The sequence below is a fragment of the Vitis vinifera genome, chromosome 5 (genome assembly GCF_030704535.1).
Source record: "Vitis vinifera cultivar Pinot Noir 40024 chromosome 5, ASM3070453v1".
In the NCBI taxonomy this organism is placed as follows: Eukaryota; Viridiplantae; Streptophyta; class Magnoliopsida; order Vitales; family Vitaceae; genus Vitis; species Vitis vinifera.
Window position 1 is genome coordinate 3755862 of NC_081809.1, and position 17070 is coordinate 3772931.

General features: G+C 30.3%; 2 protein-coding genes across 2 annotated transcripts; one reads left to right on the forward strand and one right to left on the reverse strand.

Annotated features, from left to right (window-relative positions):
* The first annotated feature begins 4995 nt into the window (after nucleotides 1-4995).
* LOC100246027 (UPF0497 membrane protein 15) lies at nucleotides 4996-7460 on the forward strand. Its single transcript, NM_001397919.1, has 3 exons — nucleotides 4996-5409; nucleotides 6764-6890; nucleotides 7039-7460. Exons 1-3 carry the CDS (start codon nucleotides 5135-5137, stop codon nucleotides 7261-7263), a joined length of 627 nt encoding a protein of 208 aa, NP_001384848.1. The 5' UTR covers nucleotides 4996-5134; the 3' UTR covers nucleotides 7264-7460.
* A 2474-nt stretch (nucleotides 7461-9934) lies between these two features.
* LOC100244223 (divinyl chlorophyllide a 8-vinyl-reductase, chloroplastic) lies at nucleotides 9935-11555 on the reverse strand. Its single transcript, XM_002276592.4, has one exon. The coding sequence runs from the start codon at nucleotides 11494-11496 to the stop codon at nucleotides 10126-10128; it is 1371 nt and encodes a 456-aa protein (XP_002276628.1). The 5' UTR covers nucleotides 11497-11555; the 3' UTR covers nucleotides 9935-10125.
* Nucleotides 11556-17070: the final 5515 nt, after the last annotated feature.

Below are 17070 nucleotides of genomic sequence, written 5' to 3' on the forward strand. Positions count from 1 at the left end.
AACCAAAGGCACTCATTGCCTTGCCAAGTCTTGATTCAAATTTGGAAAATTGTCAAAGCTTAAAATAATAATTATTAATAAGATTGAAGCTTAAGATAATTTCACGTTATTAAATATTCTTTACATATAAAATTTTGCTAATATTTTGAAGATTCATATGATTTAAGGTTGCATCACATCCATGTATTAGATAATTTCTTCCAATATTTCACTTTAAGATTTTAAATTAGTTTTAAAATAACTTTTCATTTGTTTGGAAAATTAATTTCAGCTCACATTTAATATTGAATTTAAACGGATATGTAAAAAAAAAAAAATGGTACCTTCGTATTTTATCTTCTCTCTCCTACTCCCCCTTTTATGCAATCCCTAGTGATGGGATGAAGATGCTTTTACTAAATTGTCAAAGTATAAAGAGGAACCAAGAATTCATCTATTTGTAGTCATAGTAGATTCATTCCATCAATGAACCATTAACTAATTATGGATTTCAAATTAAAGTTTCAATAGCTGTAACTTTTGATTTTAGCCAACTCCCTATTTCTATATATTTTTCTCTCTTGTTTAGACTGTTATAAGGAATCCTTGCATAGAATTTGAAACATAAATTGTGATACCTAAATCTTACCTCCATGTATTAGAAGGAATATGAACTAAATTGGTTTCAAAACATATAAAGGATAAGTTATCACCTTTTTTTCGAACCAATTCTTTTTCTTGATGTAGTAGTCCTTTGGCTATGTTGGATTCCCGAAAAATTTGAGGGAAAATGCAAGGGAAAGAAAATACAAAGGAAAAGTAGAAGGAAATAAAAAGTGAAGGAAAATAAAAAAATAGATTAAAAGTTGATAAATTATTTTTTTTGTTACTTCAAACTCATTTTATTTATTTTAACTCATCAATATAAAGATTAAATAATTTAAAAATACATAAGTTTTTAATTAGTTTTAATTATATTTGATTTTCTTTGATATTTTTCATAGGACAACCAAACATGAAAAAATCATTTTCCTTAACATTTTTTTCCTTTTCTTTGTACTTTCCGGGAACCAAACATAGCCACTTTTTTTTTTTTTTACAAAAATAACACCTTAGACCATTGTCCTTCTTACTATATGAATTTTCAGTCTTTGTACCATTATTTGTTGTTCCTCTCCTTTTATGGGACTAATTTCTATTATGTGATACCATGTGAACCATTTGTAATTATTTTTATTTCAACCTTCATTTTTCTTGCACACACATGGCAATTAATTCATGAATGATTCATTTATCCTTATGTGTGTTATACGAAATTTTGAATGACAAACTGAACATTGATAACTATATCCATTATAGTTTGGCCAGTGAATGACAGACTAAAATAATATCGATTTTTTAATATATATATATATATATATATATATATATATATAATTCATGTTATAGCAAAATTTATAATATTTTGCCGTAACTCAATGTTATAATCTTTTAGCTATTGTAAATCATAAAATGATTTCTTATCATATTACTTTTATTTGAGAAGTTATACAAAAAAATGATAATTTGAACACTATTTCAAGCAAAATATGAAAATAACAATAACAACAATAAATGTATGCTATGAAATCAACAAATTTCTTTATTTATAGCTTTAGATTATAAAACTTATTTATTCACAACTTCAAGTTATAAAAGTATAAATCGTATCATAGTTTCAAGCTATGAAAATAGACTAATTCATTCATAATGTTAAGTTATGATTTTCCATATCAAAAAAATAAAAATAAAAAGGGTATGATGCATTCCTTCGTGATGGGTATGAAGATGTTTTTATTGAATTGTTATAATGGTGTGATGGAACAAGAATTCCTTTATTTATAAGTGTAGGAGGTTCATTCCATCAATGAACCATTAACCAAATTGTGAATTTCAAAATTGATCTAATTTAATTTCATTAATATCTATGTATAGAAAAATAAATTAAAATATTTAATAAAATGACATTTAACTTTTAAGAAAAGAAAATTTTAAGGTGGTAATTAGAAAAAATGAACCAAAATATTTAATAAAATAAAAATTAACTTTTAAGAAAAGAAAACTTAAGATGATAATTAAAATCACTTTTATTACTCACCTATTTGTTAATCGGTAATAACGGTTTTAAATAACCGTGGTAAGACCATAATTACCGACTATGATTTTACGATATAAAAAAAACTTAACTCACATATAATTTCATTTTCATACATACATATATATATATATATATATATATATATATATAAATGAAAAAAAATATATATATATATATATATATATACGGGAAGAATATGAGAAATAATTAAAAAAGAATTATTAATAATAATTATGATTATTATTCAAGTTGACCTTGTGGGGGCATTTAATAGGGTAAGGATCGATATAACATAGGTCATGTTGATGTATGTAATGGTTTGGTCAATCAATTCAATGCAGTGATCACTGATTAGGTGTTCATTTGAGAAACAATAAACCAGAAATTAGAAATAAATCCATTCGCGTCTGTCTCTATCAAACCCATCTCGATATCGATTTGATTCCCTTTTCAACATTTTCTTGCTCACCAATCTTCTCGTTTCCGTGACCTGCCACCACAAGGCAAATGGGAACAAAATTTTCCTCCCTTTGCTTTCCTTTCTTCCAAACAGCTGTCAAATGACTCTTAGACACGGAAGGCCAAGTCAAAGGCGCATGTGATCACATGGGTAACTTTGTAATTTTACACGGACTAGGATTTCTAATGTCTCCTTCTAATGGATAAGCACTAATCTTATATTATTATGATTATGATGTGTGTGGATGCCAAACAGTGTTTTCCTTATCCCGTCAATTTGTTTGACGATGAAATCTTCTGATTTTATTCTAAGAAACGAAAATAGTAAGATATCACAGAGATATTTATCACAATTTTTTATTTATTTTATCTCCATCCCTCAAAAAATATATTAAGAATTTATTTGGCAGTGATTTAAAAAGCACTTTTAATCTAAAAATTATTATTTTTTATTTATAAACAATTAGATATTATTAAAAATTTTTAAATTTTAAAAATCACTTATAATATTAAGAAAAAAAACACATTAATGGTAATTCTTCTAAAAAAGTTTTTAGAGAAAATAGTTCCATTATTATTTGAAAGTATTTTTAATAAAAATGTTTTTATTTGAAAGTGTTTTTAGGAAAATTATATATTAAGAGTGCATTTGACAGTGATTTTAAGAAGTGTTTCTAATATTTTTTATATTTGAAAATTTTTATTGATGTCAAAAACATTTTTTAGAATCACTGTCAAACGCATTCTAAGTGTTTTTTCTCAGAAAAAACACTACTAATTATTTTATTTATTTATTAATAATATAAATGAATTTTCAGATTTTTAAAGGTGTTTCTTAAATTTTTGCAAATAATTTATTTTTCAAAAACACTTTTCATGCTATAAGTACCCACACCAACTCTTAGTACTTATTTGTCAATTATTTTAGAAACATTTTTAATGCTTCTATCACTCAAAAATTTTTATCATTCAAGTATTAAAAATATTAAACATGTTTTCTAAAATGATCAAAAGTACTCTTAGTTTAAAAAGTATTTTAGAAAAAAAAAATAATTATTTTACAAATTTTAAAAAATACTTTTAAAAATTTTTAAAATTACTTATAAGAGGAACACTTGATAGGTAATTCTTTAAAAAATATTTTAAAAAAAATATTTTCACTAAAAGTACTTACATTGTGAAAACATAATTTAAATAAAAATATGAAGAATAAAATTAAGATATAAAAAATAAAATTAAATACAAATAAATAGAATTAGATATAAAATAATGAGATATAAATATATACATGGATAGGTAGATGTCTCTTTATGATCAAATGATTTGAGCCACAAGTCACTACACAGGATGACGTTAGGAATGGTAGGTTTGGTTGGTTTGGAATCCAGATCATCAAGGCCCACTTTGGCTATAAAAAAAAATTATAATACAAATCAAATCAAATCAAATCATTTGAGTTAAAAGCAGAAGAAAAAGAAAGGTAAAGGATGGAAAAATAGATATAAAAAATTGCCCACTTTAGAAAATCTTGCACACACCAAACATAACCTTCAAAAATCCAAACATTCACTTATTAATAATTGATTTTTATAAAAAAAAAAAAAATAATCAAAATTAATCTCGAAACAAATTCTTACTTTCCAAGATGTAACGTGGGGCCACTTGACACGATGTGGAGTGCCAAAGCCCTCAAAAGTAAAAGAAGGCATTAAATTCTTATTTTAAAAGCATTCAAATGAGACGTTTAAAATAATAGAAGAATGCAATAATGGTGCGTTGGTTGTTTAGTCACCTCACTTATACAGACTTCCATATATACACGCTGACATAAAACCATTAAAAAACATACTCATGTTGGGATTTTTTTTAATAAAAATATTATTTTCTAAAAAATAATTATTTAAAAATATATATATATGATTTTCATACTAAACCCGACTTTCAAAAGATGATTTCACTTTCTTTGACGATTCCAATTTTTTTTTTTAATTTAATTCATCTTTTAAAAAGTCGGGTTGATTTTGATATTGAATTTATCTTTTGAGAATACGAGTTTTACTTATGTCGTAAATTTAAAATTATTTTTTATATTATAATTTTTTTAAAATACATTGGTCTTGGATAAGACCGATGATGTTGCCCTTCATTCGTTTCAAATTTTGTCAATTTTTCTCAAATTCGAAGTCTGAATTAATATTTGAGGCCACATTCAACCATCTTTCCATATTTCAAAACCGTATGAACTAGAAAAAACCACCACAACTAGGGAAAAATTATGTGGATGGTGGCTATGGAAGGCTGAAGATTCAATACAAGGAGGCTGCGAAGATTCCAGAGAAGTCAATTCTTCCAAATAGACGATATGTTCAGAGAAAAAAAAATGACAAAACCTCTCCATTCAACCCGGTGTAGCGTGTGGGAAACAAACACCAACCAGCAGCCCCACTTCACATTCACGTATTTGTATATAAATATTGGTTCTCTGTGCCTTGTCTCCCCCTCCATCTACTAAACAAACTTACCATTCACACCCATATTTGCTAGCCACCTTCCTCCGCGATGTCGTCTGTGGATACTGAGAAGCCGGCTCCTCCTCCGTTGGAGACCGAGGCTCCGCCTCCGCCTCCCCCTCCCCCTCCCCCTCCCCCTCCGCCTCCCCCTCCTCCGGCGGGCTACTCAGCTTTGGATGTGGTTCTGAGGATATTGTTGCTTGGGTCGGCGGTGGCGTCGGTCGTGGTAATGGTGACCAGCGTGCAGACTAAGCTCATTGCTGTGGCGGGTGTCCCTGTTCTTGTGTCTAATAAAGCCAAATTTCAAAACTCTCCGGCTTTCATGTGAGTTACATCCACTCACAAAAATGATTCAAAACTCAAGGAGTGCAAATTTTGGGCTTATTTGAAAAGTGCTTTTGAAAACAGTTCTGAAAATCATGTTTTGTAGAACAAAATTTTGTTTAAATTTTTATTTTGTTCTGAAAGTGTATCAGAAGTAGTTTTAAATATATTTTAAACATATTTTATTTTTAATCATTTTGTATAATTATTTTTTGAAAAAAAAAACTGTTTTTAAAAACAGTTTCAATAAGCCCAAAATAGCCACTTTTTGAGTCTCTCACGCAGGACTGTTTTCCTTTTATGTTAGGTGTTAGTATTAGATATTTTGTCCATAAAAAAAAATAAAAAAAAATAAAATTCAAGGTTTCAACAAGATTTCTAACGTTAATTTTAATTCCTATTTCATGTAAACCAAGTTAGCTTTCTCTGTAACTACGAAAGCACATAGAAAAGTTGCTAAGTTGCTTTCTACATCTTAATTATAGGGATGCTGTTTAATTTAATAGAAGTAGAGGTAAATATTACTGTGACGTGATTGAATATTTTTTTAGTATGAAGTGTATTTTAAAAAAATTGAATTTAAAATAAAAATAAAAATAATGTTAGACTTGATTTGATAATTATTTTCAAGAACAATTTTTGAGAATGATTTTTAAAATTTATTCTCTAAAATAGTTTAAAAAAATAATTTTTAAGAATCGTTATTTAATGTTTTATAAATCAAATACGTATTTGAGAATCCTAAATATTTTTAACTTGTTTTCTCTGCATTTAAATATGTTTTAAAAATTATTTTTTATATATAGTATTTTATTTTTAATTATTTTTTATATTTATTTAACTATTTTTTAGAACAATTTTTGAAAAATAAGTAAAAGATATTTTTTGAAAACACCACATTTTCTATTTTTAAGAAAATAAATTGTTTTATATTTTCTAATTACTCAAAATGTTTTCTTTTTTTTTTTTTTGTTTTGAAAAGTAAAAAATTGTTTTAAAAAACAATTTCAAACATAGCTTAGCTTTTTGAGTGGTTCATATTAATTTTTATTTTATCCAAACTTTAGATATATTTAAAAAAAATCAAGTTACTTGCAATACTTTTGACAATGTTTTATTCGAAATGTTTTCTTTGCAAGTGTTTTTCAGAGATGATCGATTATCCTAAAAACACTACAAATGATTTTTCAATACCACATCTAATTTTTCAGATTTTTAAAAATGTTTTCTAAAGTTTATGATTTTTTTTTCAAAATACTTTTTGAACTAAAAATGTTTTCTAGAATCGTTGTCAAAATGTACTCTTAAATATAGTACAGCTTTCATCGTCTGATTTTTAGTTGTCACTATGCAGATACTTTGTAGCAGCACTCTCAGTTGTTGGCCTCTACAGCATCATCACTACGCTGGCATCCTTTATATTCATATCAAAGCCAAGTTGCTCAACAAAGACCATTCTCCATCTAGCAATCTGGGATGTGGTAAGGCCTTTACCTCTGAAAATTGTCTTTCCTTTCAACCCACTTCTCTAACTACACAGATAACAGTCTAGCACAGAGCATGCTTGTCTAGTTTTCTGCCATCTTATTGATGTTGTTGAAAATATACTCACAATGCCTGTGGGTGCAGCTGATGCTGGGGTTGGCAGCTTCGGCCACAGGCACAGCCGGGGGCGTTGCATACGTCGGATTGAAAGGCAACTCTCATGTGGGCTGGAACAAGGTGTGCAACACTTATGATAAGTTCTGTCGCCATGTGGGAGGCTCGATTGCTGTTGCATTGTTCGCATCTATTCTGCTCGTCTTGCTTGTTTGGCTCTCTCTTTTCACCCTCTACTCTCGTATCAGAAAATAGTGTTTCGAGGGCATGCAGATATCTGAAACATGGCAATTGAATGTGTGTGATGTGTTGAAGCCTTAGCTTTGGTTCTGTGGTTTTAAGTGTTAAGAGGATTCATGTGTAGTCGTGTGAACTGAATTGATTTTTTTCTTGTATCCATAATGTACATCCATTTCCAATTATGAAACATGTATTTCGATCTTTGTGGATTTCGTGTAGGAAATGTTATAAATGTTGCTTTCGCCTATAATTTTCGGTCTTCGCATCAAGGCAAGAGTCATCGAAGTTAAGCAATCACTTCTTTATCACTAATCATGCATATGTTCGATTCAAAGGAACCGTCTTTCCTTAGTCAAAGGAATCCATTAATGTTTTTTTGGTACTGTTGTGCTAACGATCGCTTCAATATAAACATATTAGTTTAAGAAGACAAAGATAAAATAATCTACACAAAAGTACATGAGATTTTAACATAGTTTGGTTAACTATACCTACATCCACGAATGAGAGAGAAACATTTCACTGTATCATACAAATAAAACTATTGGGTTCCTAAAACATTCCATATTTCTCCACTCCTCGTATTTACACCTTGAACCACAAGTCTCTCAATTTATCGAGTGTCTCTCATTTTTATCCACCTCAATATAATCTTCACAATCTCATCTTCATTTCATAACTTTTTCGCTTTTTTTCCCTTCGTGACTTAAAATATTTTTGGAGATACTTCTAATAATTTTTCTTATTCTATAAGAAAATTTAATATTACAATGACGTATCAATATAGAAAATATTTTTTATAAAAATGAATCTACACTAATTAGAAATTTGAGACACCTTCCAACAACTACCAATACTATTTTGGGTACAGGCAGGCAATGAGAACAACTCCATCACTAAATTGAACCCACCAACATGCCATGTCTAAGGACACGAATAAGACAGGAAAGGGCGGCAGCTAGACTGAGTGGCCTACCATGTGAAATGTGACAGACAGAAACCGAGTCTCGCCCATCCAAATAATAGCCAGGCAAGAGCCATCAAGGACGGTTAAAACTACCAAATGGGGATCAAGCCCTGCCCAGCTCATTCCCTAATAACCCTTGTTTTTGGTTAGACAAGATAATTCAATAAGGATACAGGCAGGTGCTCAACTTCCATAATCACTAACTAAAGTGGAAGGAAATAGTAGTATTATGAACTGCAGAACCAAAAGAACCGTATACTGTCTTGTACAAGTTGACTTCCATCACTTAAACAAGTCATATGGAAGCCAAAACAGCAGGCTTTGACAGTGTCTGCACATCAGTGTCTATGAAGATACCAGAATGCAATGCTACTATAATGGCCTTATTGAATAAGACTAGAATTTAAATTAACCAAGAAATAGGAGGAGATCGCATATATTTTGGTGCTTTGAGCCTAAGGAATAAGATGTTTTTACTTACAATTTTCTAACCATAACAAAATTTCAGTTGGGTAAAGCAAATTTATTATGACCATATCCTGCACTGTAAAATTCACTCTGATGTGAAGCATGAAACCTAAGCCTTCTTTGGATTTTTTTTCCCCATAACTAAACACTTAAGTTGAAGCCAAACCCATAATTTTCAAACGGCAATAATGATATCATACAAATTTCATTAAACATGAGATAACTTCCTGTACAAGAACTTCTATTTTTAAAAAGCAACATGTATATTTAGTTCTTTTTAAGCTATAAACTCTTTCAACAAAATCACCCAAATAGGTATAGAAGCTCCTATTGAGCTTAAAAAAGAACTTTTAGTTTCTCAGTAGTCAATCCAAATAGGTCTTAATCTCTCTTTAGATTAATTTCTAATCATGTATATGTTTTCTACAGTCCAAATTTTTTTGCACCACTTACAGATTTGAATCTGAATAAAAGGCCTGAGGAATTCAAACAACTACTGGAAAAAACAGCTCAATTTGCAAGAGTCCTAAGACTCCAATCTAGCCAGTCCATAAACTGGTTTTCTAAGAGTACAAAATCCCATAATGAAAATTAACCCACAATTATCCAAACTCTAACAATTCAGACTAGTATACCAACCATAATGGGGTTAAACTTAAAACATTGAGAAAATGTTGTTTCCTGACTAACCAATAGAATTTTAACTTGAAAGAGATTCATCAAGAATGTATGCAAATTACCACTGACACAAGAACCTACCTCACTCCCAATCCAGGCCTGAAAGTGGCAATGCCAGACCTGGAGCTCAGCCGTAGTGAGCTGTTGTTCTGAACTATGTATTCGGTATTCCCACAAACCAACTATATCAACAGCTCTGTCAAAATGGTCTTTCCTTAAGAGTTCTGTTTCCGTTATACAATTATGATACTAAACAACTTGACAGAAAGAGAGTGGGGCATCCTTTGATAGAATATGACACTTACATAAGAATTACATTATCTGCAATTTAAATAGTAGTTGAACTTACTGAATTTTTATCGCAATGTTGTCAACATCCATGGAATCTAATCTTGAGTTCACTTACATAGAGGATATTACATTGCCATGCTGAGGCTGAGTAATTACAACAACTGCAAGGACTCAACTGAGTATCAAGACATCAAAATCTAACCAGTGAGAATGATTTAGGCTCACTTCAACACATTGGAGAGAGCTTCTACAATTAGGGCAATGTGAAAAGCATCAAACTAGTGGTCAAAAAGCATTTTACAATGCAAATTTATTAGTTTGGATGACTGAAAACTTTACAAAACCATCTAGTTTATAACTCATACAAGATACCGATCAATTAAAAGATAAAAACCTGCATACCTTAGACAATTTAGGAAAATGATTGAACATTTGAGCATTTGAATTTACAAACGTCAACTGGAACAGGGCATTTAAAAAATTGTCTGTTCTCCTAATTCCTGACCAGCCATCCCTTCTCTGAGCACCCTTTCAAAGAATTCCTCTAACGTGTCTTTTCCATAGCTTGGAGTTTTCTCAGCACTATACTCTCCAGTTTCTGGATCCAAAACTAACATGCTCTCAGCTGCATAATACCTACCAATTTTCCCAAACTCAGCAGCATCTTCCATTGAAGGAAAAATCTTGACGAGAAAATCAAGAAAGCCGATAGCAAAATCCATTATACCAATTGGCACTTTCAAGAAGTTGGGTTTCCTCCCTGCAAGTCTAAATAACATCTCCCCTTGTTCCAACGGAGTCAAGGCCTTCCCCGGCCCGCCAATAGGCAAAACTTGGTTAATCTTATCTTTCTCCAGTACACAATCTGCAATGAATGAAGCCAAATCCTGCTCACTAATAGGCTTACAAGCACACAATTTTCCATCCCCAAACATAACATATGGCTTCCCATCTTTCACCAACTCAACCTGTCCTCCCAAACTCTTGAAGAAAGCTGTTGGCCTCACAATACTATACGTGAAACCATCATCCTCTTCTGCCTCTTTCATCAATTCAGCCTCGAATTTCAGCTTGGCCCGCTGAAATTCAAGAAGCGGTTTCTGCACACAAACGGCAGAAAGCAATACAAAATGAGAAGCCCCACGTTTCCTCCCAGCAACAAGACTATTCTTCGTGGCCTCATAATCAATTTTCCATGAATCCTTAACCCCACCAGTGCGGCTAGCGAGGCAAGAGACAACAACATCAATAGGCAACCCCAAATTCTCCAGAGACTTCTCCAGAACATCTAAAGAAGTCACATCTGAAAACCACACATTAGCTCCATTTAACTCAGTTAAGGTATCCTCTTTTCTATTCCTTCCTCTAATCCCACTCCTTTCTCTAGCAATTGCTATGACATTGAACCCTCTACTAACCAACTCTTTCACCACAAATTTTCCTATGTACCCAGTTGAACCCACCACCACCACATTGATTTCGCTTGCGTTTTTGCCTCTGAATGAAGATGGGGGTTCAACAGTTGGGGTGATTGAAGCTGTAATGGGTAGAAACCTCTCTCTACTAAATTTAGGCGATTGTGATAAACTCAAAGGCAAACGTGTTATAGCATATGGTGCTGGGGTTACCTGATTCTGGTTGATGAATTGAGAAGCAGAACAGTTTCTGAAGCTTCTGGTCTTCGGAGAGTGGAGAGTGAGTACATTGGAGGAGAGATAAAGAGACATTTTTGGAGGTGAAAGAGAGTTGATTTTGGAGAAATGGTTGTGGCTTTGGCGAAGTGTGGTGCAGAGAGAGGAAAATCGAAAATGTGAGGCAGATGATGAAGGCGAGTGGCCTTCCATGTCGTGACCGAGCTGCTCTACGCCTGTGTGGAATCCAAATGATAGGCGGTGGATATGCTAGGAGGAGATATGTTTTAACTTTTTGGATTTTCACGCTTTTATACAAATAAATATATAAATGATTTTTATTTTTATTTTTTATTTTAAGATTAAATGATTTTAAAATATATAAATTTTAATTATAAGAAAAAAAATTATTAGTAATTTTTTTCCCCTTTTCAATATTTCTTAAGAGCTTACATAGATTAATAGTGATTTTAAAAAACATTTTTAGTTTAAAAAATAATTTTAAAATTTAAAAAATATTTTTAAAAATTTTAAAATTACTTACAGTTTTAAAAAATCACTTTTAATATTTTTTGAAAAAACACTTCTTAATATAATAGTTTCACTAAAAACATTTCAAGTATAAACACTTTTAAACGCACTCTTATGTTTGATATTAGTTATAACGAGAAAATAAAAGAAAACATGTTATTATTATTATATATATATATAAATTAATTTAGAAAGATGGAAAATGAAAATATTTTTTGTAAAATAAAAAATGAAAATAAAATAGCAAGAACTCGTTATTAAATAATATAATAATATATTTAATTGATATTTATTTTTACATTAAAATAAAAGAAATCTTCTAATTCTTTTAATATGTCGATTTTGTTCTTATATATGGAGGCCACAATTTAGTATCAATGTTTATCAAACTCTTATACATTCTTTGTTTATCAAGCATTTAATCACTCCATGTCACAACTAATTTTTCTTTCATCATGACTAAGAGTGATTTTCTCAAATTTAAAGGAATATTGAATTGCACTTTAGAGATTGCTAGAAGGGCTTTCCTTTCAATGACCCACACGAAGTTGGAAAGAAAATAAGTGTTGAAATGGGCATAAAAGCTCTTAAAAACGCCTATATCGTCTTAATGACTTGTTGAGGTTGGGGATGAAATGCTTAATAAGCTAATAAATCATTTCTTTAGGGCTAATCCACATTTCCAACAATGAATTAGGTTCTCCTTTGGGACAAATTGAACATCGATATTGAGTCATAAATGCTTCACACAAGGTTCTGAAAGAATTGATGAATCCTTCCAACAATCCATGAAACCATGAAAGGGTGAGAGCATGCAAGTTGGTTGGAAAAATCTTATACAATAATAGTTCGTTAGAGGCTTCTAGCATCATGACCTATTTAAAATACAATATATGGTCATAAGGATCAATGGTCTTGTCAAACATGTTAAATTTGGGCATAAAAAGACCTTTTAGCACCTCTCATGCCATGATATCATGAGAAAATGACATCCATATGAGGCTATCTAGAATCAAATAAGTTAATGGTGGGATGATCTAACCAAACAACCAAATACCCTAGCTATTGATGGTGCTAGTAGAGAAATGTGTGCCTATTAGCTTATAGTATGCTAACTATATTTCTCTGATATCTCCAATGTGGCTCGATGATTTCTAATAAGAAACAATAAAGATTATTTTTACTATGGGCTCAATATTAATATCTTGCACTGATGGTAGTGGTTGTTCTTGAATGTGAAAAGGGTAACCGGTCTCCATTTATTAATGTTTTAGTAGTAACCAGGATATCTCATTTTCGACTCACATCTATTCTATGGCTTGTTATAACACTTTGTATTAGAGGTGATGCTTTACTTGCTACACCTCTAATTGAGCCAAAGTCACTCTAATATACTCCTCTAAGGTAAGAGCCCCTTCACCATCGCATGCTACATTTTCTCTAAGTCATTTTCATTGGAAAATGGCTTCTCAACCAATTGATTCCATAGATGGCACAATTATTGGAACAAAACTTTCCAATAAACGTTCTTCTTTAAACCTCTTTTATATAACTCTCCTTATTATTGCATAAGTCCAATAGCTAACTAGCTTTACACTCCCCTAGTGCCTTCCTACAAACATAGGTGGAGGTGAAGAAATTTTAACAAACCCCACCTTGAGAGTTCTAAAGTATCCTTTTTTGTGGAGGCCAGTAAAATCACCCGACTTGATGGCTTGACTAAAAAGAAACACAAAATTTGTCTGTCATTAAAAAAACTACTACAAGCATGAGAATAGTAAAAAATGATGGTTCCAAGGCTCGTAGAGCTATCAACCCTATAAAAAGGAAAAAAAAACTTTTAAAAAAATGTAAGAAATTTCATAAGAAACCCATAAAGAAAACTTTATATATAGCTTCTTCCAACCAAAGAGAAAGAGATCCTCCTCCATTAAAGTTCTCTTCACAACATATTTTTTTAATAAAGAGGCACATTCAAAATTGTTGAAACCTAATCAATTGGGAGCAGTGTTTCTCCCTTCTTCCCTGCAAAAGATGTCCAGACACACCCTCCGAAGCTCAAGTCAGATGATTAATGTCAACTCGAGATATTGCCCCTTTTTTGGAGTTAAAGAAGGAGTCTGTATTGCACGTGTACCTTGATTTTGGGCTGAATGAGGGCTCTTATAGTGTTTGGAACGGTGTCACATTTGTGCTAATTTGAATTTTTGACTTTCGCAATCATGATGACAGCACAGTTGATGACGGAGCAATTATCACTTTTTAGGCGGCTAACAGGGATTGCTAGTGGAGGTGACTTGATGGTTCACTTGTCACCTTAGTCTACAGGCGGTATGGTGCAGCATGTAGTAGGTCACATGCGGAGACAGAGTGACGTCCCATCGAACGTACTGTTGGCATGAGAAGAATGATTGCTCGTAGGAGTGGGGTAGAAAACCTATTCAGAATGCACTGTGCAATCTTAAAATAACACAATGTAACTGATTACTGATACTCATAGGCCGGATTGGACATTCCGATCTGGTTATGCTCGTCCAAACAGAGATAGACGGATGTCATGTGGAGCAAAGGTGGCCTGTCACGTGGTCACACGGGGAAGCCCCTACAAAAATGACCATTTTCTTTGCTTTGTCATATCCTAGTTTTTCAACTAGTTCAAGAATTTTAGCATCTTCAACAAGGATGTGCCAGATTTGGTTGCTCTAATAGATCATCCTTTGACGGTTAAGCCAATAACCACAATTATAAATAGAAAAGAGGAGAAGGAAAAGAAGGGTAAGAATGCCAACACTGGATTGTGTTTACCCAAAGCTACTCACACACACACATATATATATATATATATATATATTTGGAGTCAATCAACATATTTTCATTGTTAGCATAGTCTCCCCTCCGATCTTATGCAAAAGCAATACATTGGTTTCAAACGTGTTGATATGAAATATTATGCTAGTAAAATATCGATTCATGCTTTTAAAGGGTGAATAAAAAACAAATATTAAAAGGCCTTGGCTGTACGATTAAAAGGCTTGGAAGGATGACTCAACCAAATTACAACAAATTAGCTACAAGTTTTATTCCCAAGTAATTGCCACGTAATCATTACCACTGCGCCACCTTTTTCCACATATTTATAATTTTTTTTCATTTTTAAATTAATTAATATTATATAAAATTAATATATATTTTACTAAATGTTTTACTAATTAACCTATATTTAATTAAAAAACTATTAATAACATCCATTTAATTAGAAATCTAGAATCTTATAATATTTATTAATTAATCAATCAAATAATTGTAAGATATTTTCAAGCAAGACAACAATCAAATTATGAATGAGAGTTTATAATTCAATGTGCTTGGGTCGCTTGACCTCCAAAACAAGCCCAATTAAAATTTAAATCAGGTTGACATTTTTATCCCAATCTCATTTCAGTCAAAATTTAGTGAGTGTTTGATAAACCAATTTAATAACTTAAAGTGATTTAATAACTTAATTTAAGTCATTACATAAATTAAGCATCTTTGATAAAATAACTTGATGATATGACTTAAAATAAAAAATAACTTTAAGTAATAAATAAAAACAATTAATTTATTTTTAAATCCACATCTTTATTTTTCATTTTTATCATTATTTGCCTTAATTACTTCTATAATATCTTTTGCTATTTTACAACTTCCATTGTTACTTGACCTTTTGTACTCAAATTATAATTTATAAAGATAAATATGTCAATTTGATTATTTAAAATAAATTTTAAGTTAATTTTATAAGACAAAATAAGAATTAAGTAACAAGTTTTAAGTTAATAATTTAAGTATAATTTAACTTAAAATCAATTTAAATTATTAAATAATAAGTATTAAGTTTTATTTAACATCCCGTTAAAATGAACATTGTGAAGTTGTTAGGTTATAGTCAACTAGTTTATATATTTTTCTTTAATTATTTTCTAAGAAAGTGTTGACGAGTCGCTTAATCATCATTGCATGATCAATTGTATAATTATGACCATTCACTTTCTTTAAATTTTATCCTTTAGTGATTGACTACTTATTTATTTAAAAGGATAAGAATAATTACCATTTGAAAATTAATCTATAGATTAGTGGGTTTCTTGAAACCTAATCTAGGATCAAGTGGAGTTGGAATAGGACTACTATATTGCATTTATGGACCAAGATTTCTTTCATAGAGGAAAAAAAAGATATGAATTTCAAGTTTAAGACAATGGCAAAATAGACTTTTTAAGTCATTGGATTGACTTTGGTAGGCATTATGTTAGCATAGTGCTTAAAGTACAAAAAAATGCATTTAATTTTAACTTTTGCCCATTAATCATAAATTTCCTTGAAATAAATTATTTTTTAAAATTTGATTAACTTAACGATTGTTTGATAAATTAACCTAATAATTTAAAGTGATTTAATAACTTAATTTAAGTTATTAAACCAATTAAATTTATTTGGTGAAATAACTTAAAATGAAAAAACAATTTTAAATAACAAGTAAAAGTAATTAATTTATTTTTAAGTTTATATTTTTATTTTATATTTTTATCTTTATTTCTCTTTGTTACTTTCATGATCTCTTTTGTTATTCACAATCTTCATTCTTATTCTATCATCATTACCTTAATTTTATTTTATAAAAATAAATATATTAATTTGATAATTTATAATAAATTTTAAGTTAATTTTATTAAACAACCTTAATACTTAAAATAAAAAGAAAGTAATAAATTTTAAATTAATCATTAAAGTATAATTTAACTTAAAATTAACTTAAATTATTAAGTAATAAATATTAAATTTTAACAAACAATCTTTTAGTTTCATTATTCTTTTTTTTTCTTTTTAAAATCGGAATTTTCATATAAAAGTGAAACATTTTATATAAAAAAAATGTAAATTTATCTTAAATTTTTTAAAATTACTTTCAAAAAATTTAAAATTTGATATAGTAATTTTCTTTTATGCCCTAATTATTAAATTTTAAAATAAATTAAAATGATAGCTTACGTGAGTGACTCTAGTGTATGCTGTTAGGTTAGTCCCTGATGGGACTAGTTTGGCCTTTGACTCCCATATCAGGATAAACTGGGCATAGAAAATCCAATAAGTTAATTTTTAACGGTAGTGGCCGAACAACCCAAGAGGGACACGTTTCCATCGAAGAGAACGTGGTTGATGCTTGTATGACTCTCGCGAGTACGACTACGAATTTTGTCTTTTGCTTCCATGCAA

Coding starts and splice junctions, on each gene's coding strand:
- LOC100246027 (NM_001397919.1), top strand. CDS start 5,135: ATGTCGTCTGTGGATACTGAGAAGCCGGCTCCTCCTCCGTTGGAGACC. Junction 5,410..6,763: donor CAAAACTCTCCGGCTTTCAT/GTGAGTTACATC, acceptor GTCACTATGCAG/ATACTTTGTAGCAGCACTCT. Junction 6,891..7,038: donor ATCTAGCAATCTGGGATGTG/GTAAGGCCTTTA, acceptor CTGTGGGTGCAG/CTGATGCTGGGGTTGGCAGC.
- LOC100244223 (XM_002276592.4), bottom strand. CDS start 11,496: ATGGAAGGCCACTCGCCTTCATCATCTGCCTCACATTTTCGATTTTCC.